Source organism: Stegodyphus dumicola, chromosome 1, assembly GCF_044657685.1.
Source record: "Stegodyphus dumicola isolate Sdum_Otavi_A_Nest chromosome 1, ASM4465768v1".
NCBI lineage: Eukaryota > Metazoa > Arthropoda > Arachnida > Araneae > Eresidae > Stegodyphus > Stegodyphus dumicola.
In genome coordinates, this window is record NC_140768.1 from 124,023,120 (window position 1) to 124,039,460 (window position 16,341).

The 16,341-nt window shown below is 36.4% G+C and overlaps 1 protein-coding gene across 4 annotated transcripts in view; it reads right to left on the reverse strand.

The window, feature by feature from the left end:
• Positions 1 to 16,341, reverse strand: part of LOC118186040 (uncharacterized) — a 72,229-nt gene that overhangs the window by 35,415 nt on the left and 20,473 nt on the right. Inside the window, exon 1 of one of the 4 annotated variants that reach the window (XM_085819992.1) lies at positions 11,390 to 11,542. The exons of the other annotated variants lie outside the window; for them this stretch is intronic. Coding sequence (XP_085676118.1) covers positions 11,390 to 11,477 — 88 coding nt within the window. The 5' untranslated portion in view covers positions 11,478 to 11,542. Of the gene's footprint in view, positions 1 to 11,389; positions 11,543 to 16,341 lie in introns of those variants that run through there. 4 annotated transcript variants of the gene reach the window in all.

Sequence of the window (16,341 nt, forward strand, 5' to 3'; positions counted from 1 at the left end):
GTACCACCTATTTTTCTACTGTGTACCACCGGTTAAGAGTCGTTAGTATAGATAGATCAGCGATTTTCAACCTTTTGGCTAACGCGTACCATTGACAATGATTATTTTTCAATGTGGCAATAATTAAAAAAATATGTTTTGCCATTTTCACAACTTATTGGCTATTATATTAAATGTGCACACATAAAAAATATTAGATTAAAAATTAGTTACTATTTTAATTATCAAAATTTAAGTTATGATACTTTAATTCTAAAATTTAGAGTGAAATTTGGGCCTGTTTAAGAGAGATGAATTTCTTTATGTCTACTGATTTTACTTAACCTTAAATTAAGATCCAATCTTAATTTTGTTCTGTATTTCTTTTTCAAATAAAATGTAGAAGAAAATACTTGTTCGCACAAATAGATTGTGCAAAAAGGCAATAAAAATGTAACAGCTTTACTTGAAACGCCTTTATTTTTTTTGGGGGGGGGAGGGGTTAGCTAAAAGTTAACAAGTGTGTTATTTGTACAATCTTCAGTTAGAGTTCTGTCATAGGAAATTTCTATAAATTGTTCTTTTTCTTCACGAGATTTTTGAATTTAATAGATAAAAATACTTTGTTTCTTTACGTAGTACCACTTGAGAACCCCTAGTATAGATTATTATTATCATAACTAATTATATAGATTATTATTATCGTAATTACTAATTGAGCCAAGGAAATGACACTAGCTGAACTTATTAGAATTATATTTTTTTCTTCTTTACAATCACTCAGGCGGCTATCAAAATAACTAATTTTTATTTTTATAGAATTTCCGACAAGCCTTCATTGGAAGGATAATTTTTTTATCTATGGGATAGAATAAAGCTCGTAATTCTGCGATGTAGCACAAAAATTCAGCAGTCAATTTTGAAAAAACAAATATGCATTGAATTTTCAAAATATTGTTACGAATTTTGCATTTAGTTAGATATTTTTAATAGAATTATAATTTAAATTGTTTTATTTCCCCGTGAAATGCAGCGCGTGACAAATTTTAAGAGAAAACTACGCCGGAAAAGTAATAATACAAGAGCACGTGCATTTAACGTTGAATAAAAGTTTATCGCTGTAACTGATATTTAATTTGAATAAACGTAATTGACTACGATGTTATCTGTAACCGTTATTCTACGATTTTCCTTTCCAAAAATTGTTAGAACTATCTCGCGCGTCCTATTTAAAAAGCTATAAAAGCCGGACAGAAACATATCAGCTCAGTTGTTGTTTAGATAACTGTTGTTTGTTGATTATAGCGAATTCGCGGTGAGATAGGATTAGCTTTTTCTGCATTTTGGATTGCGTTCTATTTAATGTTTTAGTGGTTTAAAATATAGCTACTGTTTATATTGCGTGATATTGTGATACTATACGAATATCTTTGAGGAATACTCCAGCGTTTTGTTAAGTTTCTTGGGATTTGAATAAATGTTATCAACTTTTTATCCGACTTGTGCATTGAATCTATTTACGAAACCGTACGCAGGCCACAATATTCTTATGGAATGTTGATTATGATCATAAAAATTTTAACAAACAAATAAATAAATAAAAATAAAAATAAATCGGGTTTTCACAAGAGGGTTGGGTCGAAAATGAATTGAAAGACATTGACATTTTTGACATTCTTTTTTTCACTTCATTTTATTTCCTCAAATTATTCTAACTTGATGAACCGATCCTCAAGGCAAGTTGAAAATGACATAAAAAATTGAAAATTTTGAAATTAAATAAACCGCTCAATTTTTGAGTCAAATAGCTTATTCTAATTTTGTTTTTACATAAAGAGAATTAAATTATCCCAAATATAAGAACCAGAAGACCGCATTGAAAATTCAATTTCGTTATTTGTCCAAAATTAATTTATTTTCAAATCTGACATTGCCAAAATATGAATATTTACGTCATTTAAAACACTTCTGTAGTAGAAAGTATATGACTACGACCAACGATTGCAAATATAAATAAATATATATGTAATAAAACAAATTTAGACGTAGTTGATCCAATCCTACCGGCTAATTGTAATAAAAGAAAAATTTACAAGTACTGAGGAACACTGAAACGTAGGAATACTGATTACGAAGCACGTAGATGGCACATTGAAGAGGAAGAAGTTGAGACAGGTTAAATTCCATTTTTATTTAAATTGTCATTTGTGGCCACAATTCGCTTGGCACTATAACCGTGCCTATTTCCAGAACATTTACATTTTTGAATACTATTGCGATAGGAAGAAAAGCATAGCGAAATACCAACCAAGCAACACAGAAGGTAGAAGTGAAGTGCGCAATAATCCAATATAGCATCTGTTAAGAGAAAGGGCTTGATTTAAGTTAAAAAGGTTTCAGTTTTCAGAGTTTCAGTTTCGAATAAGATACGTCTACGCAAGCCATGCGACATAGATACATCTAGAAATGACGCACTGCAGAAAAGTTATTACCAAAAGGGGAATACCCAAATTAAAAATGAATTAAAAGCCTATTCCTAAATTAAATTATAAAGCTGAGTTACATATTTTTTTTTATCTTACACATATACAGGTTTGGAAATGAAGACTGAATAAGGGAGTTGCACGACTAGATGTTATAGCAGTCCTATATACAAAATTTCAACATTCTATGGCTAATCGTTTTTGAGTTAAGCGAAATACTTGCTTACGGACGTCACGAAAAAATCCATTTTAAATCCATTTTACAATCCGTTTTGGAAGAAAGAGTCCTTTATTCTATCCGTACGTATAGATGTCACATGGAAGAAAAAAAACTTCAAAATGGATTTGGGAACTGTCGAAATGGATATTTCCTTTGAAATCTGAATACAGAAATTATTTTTCACGATTACAATACTTTATTTAGTACAAGAAAGTAAAAAATGCTCTTTTGTTGTTTACTATTAGCACAAAAGGGCTTTTAAGTCTCGAAACACGATTTTGTGTTGTTTCGTTTTTCATTCGAGTTTGTTACCATTTGGCAAAATATAAGACATTTATCTTTCAAATTTAATGTCTGTTATTGATCAACGAACTAAACTATTTAAAAGCAATAGATGCAGTTCTTAAGAGTATTATTTTGTTTTTGCTTTTTAATCGGATTCATTTCAATAAAAATGCATTTAATTAATGATATATCTTACTAAATTTTGTTATTTGGGTTCTTTCATTTTTCATTTGAGATTGTTGCCATTTGAGGAAATAAATGTAAGACATTTATCTTTCACACTTAATCTGTCTGTTATTGATTGATTAACGAATCAAACTATTTAAAAGCAAAAGACGCAGTTCTTAAGAACATTATTTTTTTTCTTTTTAATCGGATTGATTTCGATAAAATGTGTTTAATGATAATCTAATTAAAAACGTTTATATATTTTCAGAAGCATGTTATATACTTTTTCACTCTTTAAATTTACAGATATGCTACGTTCGTCTGAGAGTCTAAATGTCTGTTCGTCTAATATTATGCAAAATGCTTCGCTCTTCCACTTGGGCCATATCTATGGATAATATCCACTGAGAAATCGTATTAAACTTTAAAAGAGCCCTTATTTGAGGGGAACGTTAAAAGTCAACACTTTAAGATTTTTTACTTTATTTATTTATTTGTTTGTTGTTGTTTGTTATTACATATAATTCATTTGTTGTTTCTTATAACATATAATTCATTTGTTATTTGTTATAACATATTGTTGTTATGAAATTCGTTATGAAATGAATGCACAAGTCCGATGAAAAATGAACAAAAATTTATTATTATCACAACAAATATGATTAAATTTTCTCAAATTATCATGCAGTATTACAATATCTCACAGTAGTTATCTTTTAACTACTCAAATGTCCGACAGAACGTAATTCAAAACAGCTAAAGAAAGCTAATCCGCGAATTCGCTACAATCAACAAGAGCAGCTTTCTAAACAACAACAAACTAAACAACTACTACAAACTGAGATGTTTTCCTCCTTTTATAAGATTTTAAAAATCACGCGCTAGAATTTTCCAGTACTTTCTCGAAATGAAAAAAAGAGATATTTATTTATTTAACGCACGCGCTCTTGTATTTTTAATTTTCCGGCTTGGCTTTCTTTTAATATTCGTCACGCGCTGCACTGCGCGAGAAATAAAACCATTTAATTTATAATTGAACTAACATTAGCTTTTTAAATACCAAATTCGTAACACTGCCCCCTTCCCAAGGACTGCACGTCCCGGGCAGTACAATCCCTGGACAGGAAGCTAAACTTACAACTGTGGCATAAATGCATTAATAAGCATTACATTACAATAATAAACAACATGAACAATAAATGCAATAAATAAAACAAATCAAATGCTATCAAATACAAATCAAATACTAAATGCAAATCAAATCAAATACTAAATACAAATCAAATCAAATACACATTTAAAAACAAAATGGACCATGGTCTTATACTATTTACAATTATTTACATTATGTACTATGGCCATAGTAATGAGCTAACCTGTCGTAATGAACGACTTTAGGTTTAGAGTTCGAAGACACGGATCCGAACCACGACATCATTCAGTCTGTTTAGGACCGTGTACGGACCATCCCAAGGTGACTGTAATTTCGGACAAAGTCCTTTCCGTCGAGTCGGATTCCACAACCACACCTTGTCTCTCCATCGTGGAATTGATGTTCAGTAGCTCTTGTGTCGTATCGGGTCTTCATCTTCTCCGTCGCTAAGTTGACTCGCTCTCGTGCAAAGTTGTGTATCACTTCAAACCGGGCCTGGAGATCTTGAATATATTCCTGAGACGATGAAGGAGCATCCGGAAGGCGGCCAAGCAATAGATCACAAGGCAGACGAAAGTCACGACCGAAGAGCATCTGTGATGGAGAATAGCCGGTAGTCTCGTGGACAGCACTGCGGTAAGCCAGTAAAAACAGCGATAATTTCTTGTCCCAGTCCTGCTGTTTCTGGAAACCACTAATGAGAGGTTATTAAGGATGGTTCGATTGAACCTCTCTACAATGCCGTCCGACTGGGGATGTAATGGCGTCGTTTGGGTCTTGTCAATGCCGAGTAGTTTGCATAGTTCTTTGATTACTACCAGGGTAAAATTTCTTCCCTGATCGGAATGTAACTGAAGAGGCACTCCGAACCTGGAAATCCAGTGCTGTATCATCACCTCAGCTACTGTAACAGCCTCTTGATCAGGAATAGGATACGCTTCAGGCCACTTGGTGAAGTAATCAACGACAACGAGTATGTATTTGTTGCCATTAGCAGTTCGTGGTAGAGGTCCCAAAATATCAAAGGCGATACGTTCAAAAGGCGCGCCTACGTTGTAAGGTTGCAGTTTGCCTCGGCTGCGTCTCTTCGGTCCTTTCCGACCTGCACAGGCATCGCAAGATCGGCACCACTTTTGCACGTCATCCTTTGCATTATTCCAGTAAAAGCGCTCACGAACTCTCTGTAAGGTCTTCATTATTCCAAAGTGACCTCTCGTAGGGCTGTTATGTAGTTCTTTAAGGACATCAGGAATGCGGGATCTTGGAAGTATCAGCTGCCATCGGAACGTCTTCCCATCATCCGATTCGAATTTCCGGTATAAGACGCCGTTTCGAATGTGAAGTGAATCTCAGAGTGCCCAATATTGTTTGGTTGTAGGACTACAGATAGAAATGTCCTGCCAGGTAGGTTTTCTGTTTGAGAACTCCATTAAATCAATTATGGGTTTAATGTCGCGGTCTTCCAGCTGGTCTTTCCTGACTTCATCATCACTCCACGGTTCTCGATCAGCCGATGTTGATGTTGTAATTTGTCTTGCGACCGGAGTCAGCAGCTCGTATTTCGCTTCCACCCTGGAACAATATCGGCAGTTTTCTTGGCAAGGTCTTCTAGACAGGGCGTCGGCGTTTCCGTGTGATGATCCCTTACGATGACGGATAGTGATGTCATATTCTTGGAGTCTCTGTATCTACCTGGCTATTTGACCCTCAGGATTCTTGAAATTTAAAAGCCAGGCTAATGAGGCATGGTCCGTGCGGAGAAGGAATTTTCTGCCGTATAGATAATGATGGAAATGTTCTACAGCTTTGACTATGGCGAGCAACTCTTTCCTGGTGACACAGTAATTCCTCTCCGGTTTAGACAGGCACTTGCTCCAGTACGCTACTACACGTTCTTGGCCGTCTATTTCTTGGGACAAAACTGCACCGACACTTTCATTGCTCGCGTCCGTGTCGAGAATAAATGGTCTGTCGAGCTGAGGATACGTCAGGATTGGAGCAGATGTTAAAGCTTCCTTTAAGTTGTTAAATGCATCCTCGCATTCTTTTGTTCACAAGAACGTTTGCTTGCTCTCTGTCAGCTTGTGAAGGGGTCTTGCGATGGAAGAAAAGTCCTTCACGAATCTCCTATAGTAGGTGCAAAGCCCTAGGAAGCTTCTCAGCTGATGGACATTTTCGGGATGTGTCCAGGATTTAACCGCTGATACCTTTTTAGGATCCGTGCGTACACCTTCTGCAGAGATGACATGTCCCAGATAAGTCACTTCCTTTCGGAACAATTTGCATTTAGCGGGACTCAGCTTCAGATTGGCTTCTTTCAGTTTCTGAAGCACCTTCCTAAAATTTTCTAAATGTTCTTCAAAACTCTTTCCGACGATGATGATGTCGTCCAGGTATATCAGGCAGGCTTCGTAGGAAAGGCCTTTCAAAACAGTCTCCATAAGACGTTCGAATGTTGCCGGCGAATTACACAGTCCAAACGGCATCACCTTGAATTGCCAAAGCCCTTGTCCCGTAGTAAATGCCGTCTTTTCTCGGTCATCAGGGTGTATTTCTACCTGCCAATACCCACTCTTTAAATCAAGTGTTGAGAACCACTTGCTTCCAGAAAGAGTGTCCAAAATGTCGTCAATTCTAGGAAGAGGGTAACTGTCTTTCTTCGTAACCTCATTCAACCGGCGATAGTCAACGCAAAATCTTGTTGAGCCGTCTTTCTTTCTGACGAGAACGATGGGAGATGCCCATGGACTTGCTGAAGGCTCGATGACATCGCCTTCTTCCATATCCTTTAAAAGTGTTCGTACCTCTTCCTGTTTAGCAAACGGTAGGCGTCTTGGATGTTGCTTGATCGGGGGATGATCGCCGGTATCGATTCTATGTTGTGTCAAACTAGTTCGACCCACGTCAGAAGACGAGCGGGAGAAAACAACTTGAAGATCTTTAATGACGCGATCGGCAGCATTCTTCTCTTCATCGTTTAATTGCGCATTCTGCAATAACTCCGATGTAATGCTCTCTGAGGACACGGGTTCTGGGATCTTGCACTTTCTTTCAACGCTGGTTACTGGAGTACATGCTGCAACCACGTCGTCTTTCTTAATAACTCTCGCCTTCTCAGTTACATTGGCAACTCTCACAGGAATAACCATTCTCGATAGGTCGACGAGTGTTGAGGCTACTAGTACTCCTTTCGGGCTATTACAGTTATTGGGATATTCTATGATGCCGTAGCGAAAATCTCTGTTTTCGGCTATAGATCCAGGGAGTAAAATTTCTGTTCTTGCCGGTATTGTGATATTGTCTTGTGCTATGATTCTGTGGACAGATTTAACTTCTTCATTATTAATTCCAAATAACGTTATGTCCTCAGACGCAGAATGCAATTCATTATTTTTAAAGTCCAAGGAAAATTTATATTTCCTTAAAAAGTCTAATCCGAGTATGCAAGGATCTGTAACGTCTGCTACATATGCCATGTGATGGTAAGCGGCACTTTCAAACGTGATATTAACGTTCACTTTCCCCGCGATATCGATCTTCTCACCGGACACAGTCTGGAGGGTAACGCAGGGCGGCGTCCAGATAAGTTTGCTTCCCAATTGTTGAGCCAAATCTTTTCGGATGATGGTAACGTTGGCTCCTGTATCTATTGTCATATTGCAGGGAACTCCATTAATATGTCCTATTATAAAAAGTCCATTACTGCCGCCTCTCACTGCAGAAATCTGAAGCACTTTAAACTGGGGCTTTTCATTATCTGGCAACCTCCGCCCCACGAGATGGCCACTAATTAGTTTCCCTGCTGCTTGCTAGGAGCGGTCTTAACATCCGTGCCCTGGGGTGTTCTGCAGTTTCGTCGTATGTGTCCTTCAGCACCGCAGTTCCAGCACTTAACGGTCGGTTTCTTATCACCAATATTTCGTCTCAAGGCGTTGAGTTGTCTAGTTAAATCGTCTAGACGAGCAGTGACTTGATCCTCTGGCTGCTGGACTTGAGCAGCTCTCACGGGGTGGCGGTCTCGACAAGTGGCTTGCCGGGCTGCCTCGAATTTCATGGCGTACACTAAAGCGCTTTTCAAATCTTTAACATCCGCCATTCGTAGAGCCTTCTGTATTTCGGAATCCCGGATGCCATCGATAAAGTACTGCAGGGACAGGATTTCCCTCGTTTCACTCGGGCACTCCGTAAAGGCGAGGTGGGACAGCCTTTCAACATCTGTGGCGAGTTCCTGGAGTGATTCGGTGGGCTTCTGTTGACGGGATTTTAATTGAAGCCTGCTGTAGTCTTTTAAACATTTCTCGCCAAAGCGCAGCTCCAATGCGCCGGATAAAGCTTCGAAGTCAAGTCTTTGGTTTTCTGGAAGCGTCTGCAGGATATCCGCTGCGTCTGCTCTCACAGAAGCGGCAAGATGACAGGCCTTAGTTTGGGAATCCCATCCATTCGCATCCGAAACGATAGAAAATTGTGTTTTATACACTTGCCAGGATGTCTTCCCATCATATGTGGATAGCTTCAGAGATGGACGAGCAGGCATCGGTAAGAATTTAAAACCCTCAGAATTGCTTCTTTCGTTCGCTATGCTCTTCTTTAAAGTGTCAACTTCTTTCGCAACGGCTGAAACCCTATCATCAATTTGTTGCTCGACGGCAGAAATTCGCTCTTCTATATGTTTTTTTACAGAAGAAACTCTTTCTTCTATTTCTTCTTTCACCGAAGAAACTCTTTCTTCAATTTGAACTTTTACGGAAGAAACGTTTTCTTCAATTTGCCCAACTTTATTTTCAACCACATCTATTCTGCCTTCCATAGCATCGAATTTGGTTTCTATTATGCAGGCAATTTCTCTTTTCATTTCGTATTGACTTTCTTCAATCTTTACTTGTACGGCTTTTATTTCTTCTTGAACAGATTCCTTAACAGCTTTTATTTCGTCTTTAAAAGTTAATTGACCAGCTTGAATGGCCTTCATCTCTTCCTTAACGGATTCTTGTCCCGCTTCAATCCTTTCCTGATTAGATTTCATATCTTCTTTCAACGAGGCAAAGGCTGAGATCAACTGCCTTAATTGCTCTTCCATCGCTCTTGTTATTGGCATTCAAATCCCACTTCTGACACCAAAAATTGTTGCGTGCGTACGGGTTCGTTATGAAATGAATGCACAAGTCCGATGAAAAATGAACAAAAATTTATTATTATCACAACAAATATGATTAAATTTTCTCAAATTATCATGCAGTATTACAATATCTCACAGTAGTTATCTTTTAACTACTCAAATGTCCAATAGAACGTAATTCAAAACAGCTAAAGAAAGCTAATCCGCGAATTCGCTACAATCAACAAGAGCAGCTTTCTAAACAACAACAAACTAAACAACTACTACAAACTGAGATGTTTTCCTCCTTTTATAAGATTTTAAAAATCACGCGCTAGAATTTTCCAGTACTTTCTCGAAATGAAAAAAAGAGATATTTATTTATTTAACGCACGCGCTCTTGTATTTTTAATTTTCCGGCTTGGCTTTCTTTTAATATTCGTCACGCGCTGCACTGCGCGAGAAATAAAACCATTTAATTTATAATTGAACTAACATTAGCTTTTTAAATACCAAATTCGTAACAATATAATTCATTTGTTATTTGTTATTCTATACATACATTCTACAGCATGCAAAAAACTCTCACACATAAAAAAAGGATTTGGTTTCTTTGCAATGCTACCAAAAAATTTAGTAATAAGCTAAGAAAGCAGGGAGTACATTTTATGTACGCATTTTTATGTATTTTATGTATGTACGCAGTGCAGGTATTTCATCAGCATTATCACTTTTTCCCAGCAGGTTTCAAGTAGAATTTCAGTACAGCACGAAGTTGAGATGAGTATAATTAAAACTTTGCTTGAAATTAGAACATTAATACGAACATTAAATCAATAAGACAAATAGCATTTCTACGCGTATTTTTCATTCTTTTTTTTCCAACGTAATAGTCCGAAATTCCAGAAGGAAAAAGTATGAGAATAATTGAATTCTCGAAAAAACGCGTTTACAATGAGAACATAACGCTGAAAAGTAGTCGTGAATAACCTACAGATACCTATTACAATAATACTTCTTCAAAACAAATCTAATTCCAATAAGAATAAACAGCAATATTAAAATAACAATATTGAATCAGATATCTTCCTTTCTACTTTCCTGTCACTTGAATTTCGCCCGTTCGTACTGTTATATCTGCTACTCCTTAGGCTTCCCATCATCTATAAATAATAAGAGAAGGTAATCGTGCTGCCAACTCAGCGAAATAGTAGACCGAATGTAGATTAGTGTTTGTTTCCGTGATGAGTCGGTTTTTGAAAGAGGCTCGTAAAAAGTTCTACGGTTAAGAAAGGAAAAGTTCCACCTGACCTTCGCGGATAGCTAGCGAGGGTTGTCTTCGTTTAATCAGGCAAAAGCAATAACTTTGAGGACGAATCCATTTTAAAAGTTGTGGGAGCTGTGGAAAATGTATAGCTAGAATTGGTAAATTTACAAATAGAATAAAATTTGTAAATATTGGAATTTACGGATAGAATAAGAATTTATACATTTTAGATTAATAGATAAACAAAACGCTTTTTTAATATGTTTTAATCCAGCCCCGTCTAATAAAACTGGGAAAAAAAAATCAAACCTTAAATTAACTTGACGAAAATGGCTAAACAATTCAAAATGTTTTAGATGCCGAAATTTGAAAATATATTTCACTGTTAATTTTTGCCATTTTTTATAATATTTCAACAGATTAAAATTTTAAATTTCTAAAACTCAGAGATTTGAAAATATATCTCGTTGTTAATTTTATCAGGTTCTATAATATTTCAACGGTTAAACAGTTTAAAATTTCAAAAATTACGAAATTTGAAAATTCATTTCATTGTTAGTTTTTGCCAGATTCCGTTTCAGGATCTCCTAGTCTTTCCGTGAATATAAAATTTCCATAGCCGTCATATCGTCATTCCAAAGCGTCGTAACCGCATGGCATCTCATTCTATAAAAACACCTAATTAAAATCTTCTTTGACGTTTTCAATTATAATATTAGATATCAGTTAAATTTCCTACCTGAGACCGCTCGATAATCGCAGAAAGAAGAATCCACAACAACAAATCCGCAGAACATAATAATAGGCATTAGCCAGGAAATAACCATTTTTACGGAAAATCCACACTATATATTTATCGCATTTAGCATACGAAACTGTAAGTAAAGATTGAATAACTTTAGTGTATTTAAGTTTTAGTTGCTGATTTATAATCACCTCGTGACGAAACCAGGATTATCTTTCTTACTTCCCTCCCCCTTTCTTCCACTTACAACAGATTGTTCACTGAACAATTGAACCTTCCTGAAAAACTGCCGCGATAAAGAAGAGAAGAAAAAAAAACGTGTAGTCAAGCTGAAAAGAAAATTCCGCGATTAGGAAAAAGGTAATTTTTTTGTCACTATTTTTATTTTGGCCTTAATTGGCGCAGTGCCAGAAACGTGATGCGTTCAAAATGTAAAGTCGTACTGCAGTTGGTATGCATGGTATTAACTTGCTAAACTAGTGGTTCTCAAACTTTTGCTCCATGCAACCCTATCACCATCGCTAGAAGATAACCCCAGTCCTTTCCCAAACTCGAAAGATGCACTTATTTGGATTATTTTTTAGCATGCATTTGTAAATTAAACAGCAAAAGGTATAGAAAATGTTGATAAATACCAAAATTTGAATAAAAGTAGTTTTTTATACTCATAAACTAAACCTAAATGCTTAACAGGTAAATAAAAGGCTGACAGCTTTTTCCCTCCAAATAATTTATGTGCCTCCGCCCAAAGAAACCTTTTTTTATACGTTCTGAAAATTTAGATAGTGTTGCGAGCTACAGGATGGTTGATGCTTCTTTAAATGATTCCAGATAAAGACGAAGAAATAAACAATTTATAAGCAAAATAGGCACAATAAATTGTACATACAGCACAATAATGCTGGAAAAAAAATTAAGAGGAACGCGGATATTCAACAAATTCTCCTCAACGCAAGTTCCTCAACTCAATCTCAGAGTAAAACTGTAACTCGTAGTTCAGTTAACCGCTAAGCCTCACAGCTGAGTTCTCCCTTAGACTCTATAATTGACCGAGCTATTGCGAAGAGCAACATTGCCGGTTCCAGAATTAAAGCCCAAGGGCACTTGATATGAAGAAATCCGAACGTGGAGAAAATCTCAGATGAGAAAACGGAGAAAAGGGGAAGAAGAGAAGTACCAAAAGGAGCAAGACAATCCAATCGGACAAGTTCGCAAAACGTGACGAGCGATCATAGCTTTCAAATAGGACCCAAGACAATGCAAATCAATGACAACAATATGAGAAGATACACTACAGCAAAATAGTTCCAATGACAAATTCAAATACAACTAAACAACCTCAATCAATAGTGTTAAATACAACACAATACAATACAACTATACAACACAATTTTAATACAACTATTCAACGCAATACACTACAGCAACTCAACAACAACCTAAGCAACCTATTTACAACACTACTATATCATCACAATGCCAGCTCTCCCATCCGTATTTATACCCTGCAGTAGGGGCTCCGGAATCTTCTGAAAGAATCTGTCGATGGGCTTCAAAAATATGTTTTCGCGAATCTCTTTGAAAGTCACCAAGTTAGCGATAAACCTCGCCAACAGAAGAACTGTTCCTCCAGGGAAACACTCCAGGAGCTCGCCACGGATGTTGAAAGGCTAACTCATCTCGCTTTTTCGGAATGTTCAATAGAAACAAGGGAAATACTGTCTCTGCAGTACTTCATCGATGGCATCTGGGACCCTCAGATACAGAAAGCGCTGTGTTAAACGACTCAATGACGGATGTCAAGGATTTAAAAAGCGCTTTAGTGCATGCCATGGAAGTCGAGCAGCTCAGGAAGCAACTCGTAGAGACTGCCACCCAATCAGATCTGCTCAGGGCCAGGAGCCAGTCGATCAATTGACTGCTTGTCTAGATGATTTAATGTCTTAAGTCAATGCGGAATAGGAGTGACAAAAAAAAAAAAAAAAAAAAAATACGGGAACTGCGGTGCTGAAGGTCAAGTAGAAAGGAACTGCAGAGGACCCCGGAGCACTGAAAATAAGACCGCTCCACAGCAAGGATGCAAAAAAGAATTAGTGGCAAAGACGCCGGAGCTTTGAAAGGTAATGAGAAGCTCCATTTTAAAGCGCTTCAGATTTATGCAGTGAATGGGGGCGGGCAGTAATGAATGGACCCTTCATTATGAGGAATATCAATAGAGTTCCTTGAAATATTACCATCGATGTACAAGCCAATTTAACCATCATTCGGAAAGACTTGGCTCAATAACTGGAAAGCAAACTCATCTGGACGCCGCTCTCCGTCACCCTCCAGACAGCGTCCGGAAATAAAATCGACATCGATGGAAAATTAAACATGAACATGAGGTTTGGGACTACCGCCTACTATCACACGGCATATGTGGTAGATATTACCCACCCATGCATACTTGGATTACACTTTCTAAGGTAATATGATTTTTCGTTGGACTTTAAAAATAACGAACTGCATTCTGCCTCTGAACACATAAACCTGTTTGGAATTAAAGTTGAAAGAGTTTAATCCGTCCACCAAAATATCAAGATGATATCACAGTACCAGCAAAAACAGAATTTTTACTTCCTGGATCTATAGCTAAAAATAGAAATGCCGATACATTGTAATGGAACATTCCAAGAACTGTAACACCCCGCGAGCAGTACTAGTAGCATCAGCACTCTTCGACTTAAAGAATTTATCCTGGTGAAAGTTGCCAACGTCAGTGATAAAGTGAAAATCATTAGGAAAATTGCAGAACATACTCCAGTGACTTGTGTTAAACGACCCAATAGTCCGCCAGACTGTCTTCGCAAACCCTAATATCGGAGTTATTGCAGTCTGCGCAACTAAGAGACGAAAAAAGGATTGATGTCGAACGGGTAAATTCAAGATTTTCCCGCTCTTCTTTCCCGCCCTTCCGTACGCCGAACCAGTTTGACGCAACTCAGAATTCATACCTGGAATCATCCATCAATCAAGCAATATTCAAAATGTCTACAGATTCCTAAACAGGAAGAGGCAGGAAAACTTCTAAATGACATGCAAAAAAGCGAGCCTTCAGCAATGGCCATCTTTCATCGTCCTACATAGAAACAAAGCCGGTTACTCCAGATCTTGCGTTGACTATCTTCGATTATAACTACTTTTAAATGCGTAATTGTCCTCACGATTTTCGGAAGATAAAATTACTGAAAAGAAAAAGAGGAAATATGCGACTAAATACGCATCCACGCGACAGCTAAACACAATGTACAACCTAAAATTGGTCAAAAGAGCAGTATTAGACTGGCGTAATAAAATTCAATCAATTTCGAGGCCATTCAGACATAGGCCAGGGGTAGACATCTTCTTCAAAAGCTGGTGGGGTGAACGCCGTTCAAACTGATGGAGTTTTATCAAAATCTTAACGAAATTAAGATTGCTTTTTTTTTTTTTTTTTTTTTTTCCCAGGTTTAAACGAAACGAATTTTGAAAAATCGCCAAAATTCGGTACGTAAGTTAAAAGATTTCACAAAAGAATTTCATTTGGAAGTTTATTTGGAATTCTGAGATGATTGGTTCAATCTTTAAGCAAAGGTATATGCAGAAAATAATTCCAGCAATAATTTTTTAATTTTAGTTCTCCATACAGTAGGTGCCGCTTAATGTTGAATAATAAATCGATTATCTGAAGGAATTGATTTGTTCGGATAATCGATTTTTATAATTCTGTGTACAGTAGACACTATTCAATGCGATCACGTTGGGAAAATGAATCGATTTGTTCGGATAATCAATTGTTGTATTAAGAATAAATTTTTAAACAATTCTGTGGATAGAAGGCACCGCTTAATGCGATCACGTTTGTCTACGACTATTTTGATAATATTAACCGAATTATAACATTAAACGTTGAAAAAAATATTCTTCAAAAAGGCAATGTAATTTAACTAATTTAATATAAATTTTAAAAAATTCTAAAAAATCTGAAAGTTTTCAGATTTTATATTACGCCTAAAGATACATTTTTTTAACGTTTTGTGTGTTACCTTTATTTATTAAATATCATGTTCTTTGTACTTAAACCATAAAATTCAATTCAACAACAATATCGCAAAATAATTTTTAAATGAGCATAGCTTTAGAATTTCCGGTACGTAGTCTCGCGCGCTGGAGATAAAAATAATTCCCCTACCCCCGTAGTTTAGCCATTGCTCGCTTTGACGTCGTTGAGTTTGTTAATCAAAAACGAATTTCAAATTCCAAATTAGGGCTTACAGATGCTCATATTCAGTGGAAGATTACGTTATTCAAAATTTGATGGCTGTAGGTACCGTTGTTTATCACAATGCAAGAAGCACATATTCATTTATGCAGATTCTTCATTATTTAATTTCTTTAAACCAGGGCGGTAATATTTTGTGGCAACAATTTGAAAAGTGAACCGACATTTATAGTGAACCAACGCAAAATGCCAAAACGAAGTTAATAGTCCTTTTGGGCTAACAAGAAACATATAAGTCGGTAATTTCAGAATTCTAATTACGAAAATGCAAAAGCTTTTATAAGAACTGCTTATAATGTTGTTAATGCAAACAAAAGTTTTTTTCAGTTAAATTGTTACGACTTTCAAACAAAAGTCGTAACAAAAGTTTATTTATGAACGGTTCATAAGGCTCATGAAATGAATAAGAACGTTGAAAGAGAACATGCAATATAAAACTAAGAATTATGAAAAAAAAAGAGAGGGAGAGCTAAAAAAAAAAGCTTTGTGGATGGGTTCTAGATTTTACGTGAACTTGGTGTGAACATTTTCATACAGCATACGTACGAATAGCATGAACACTTCATCTATGAATAAACACTTTATCACATGAACAAAACAAATTTATATAAGTTAGTGATATAATATTCCGCTGGCGTGCAGAGTG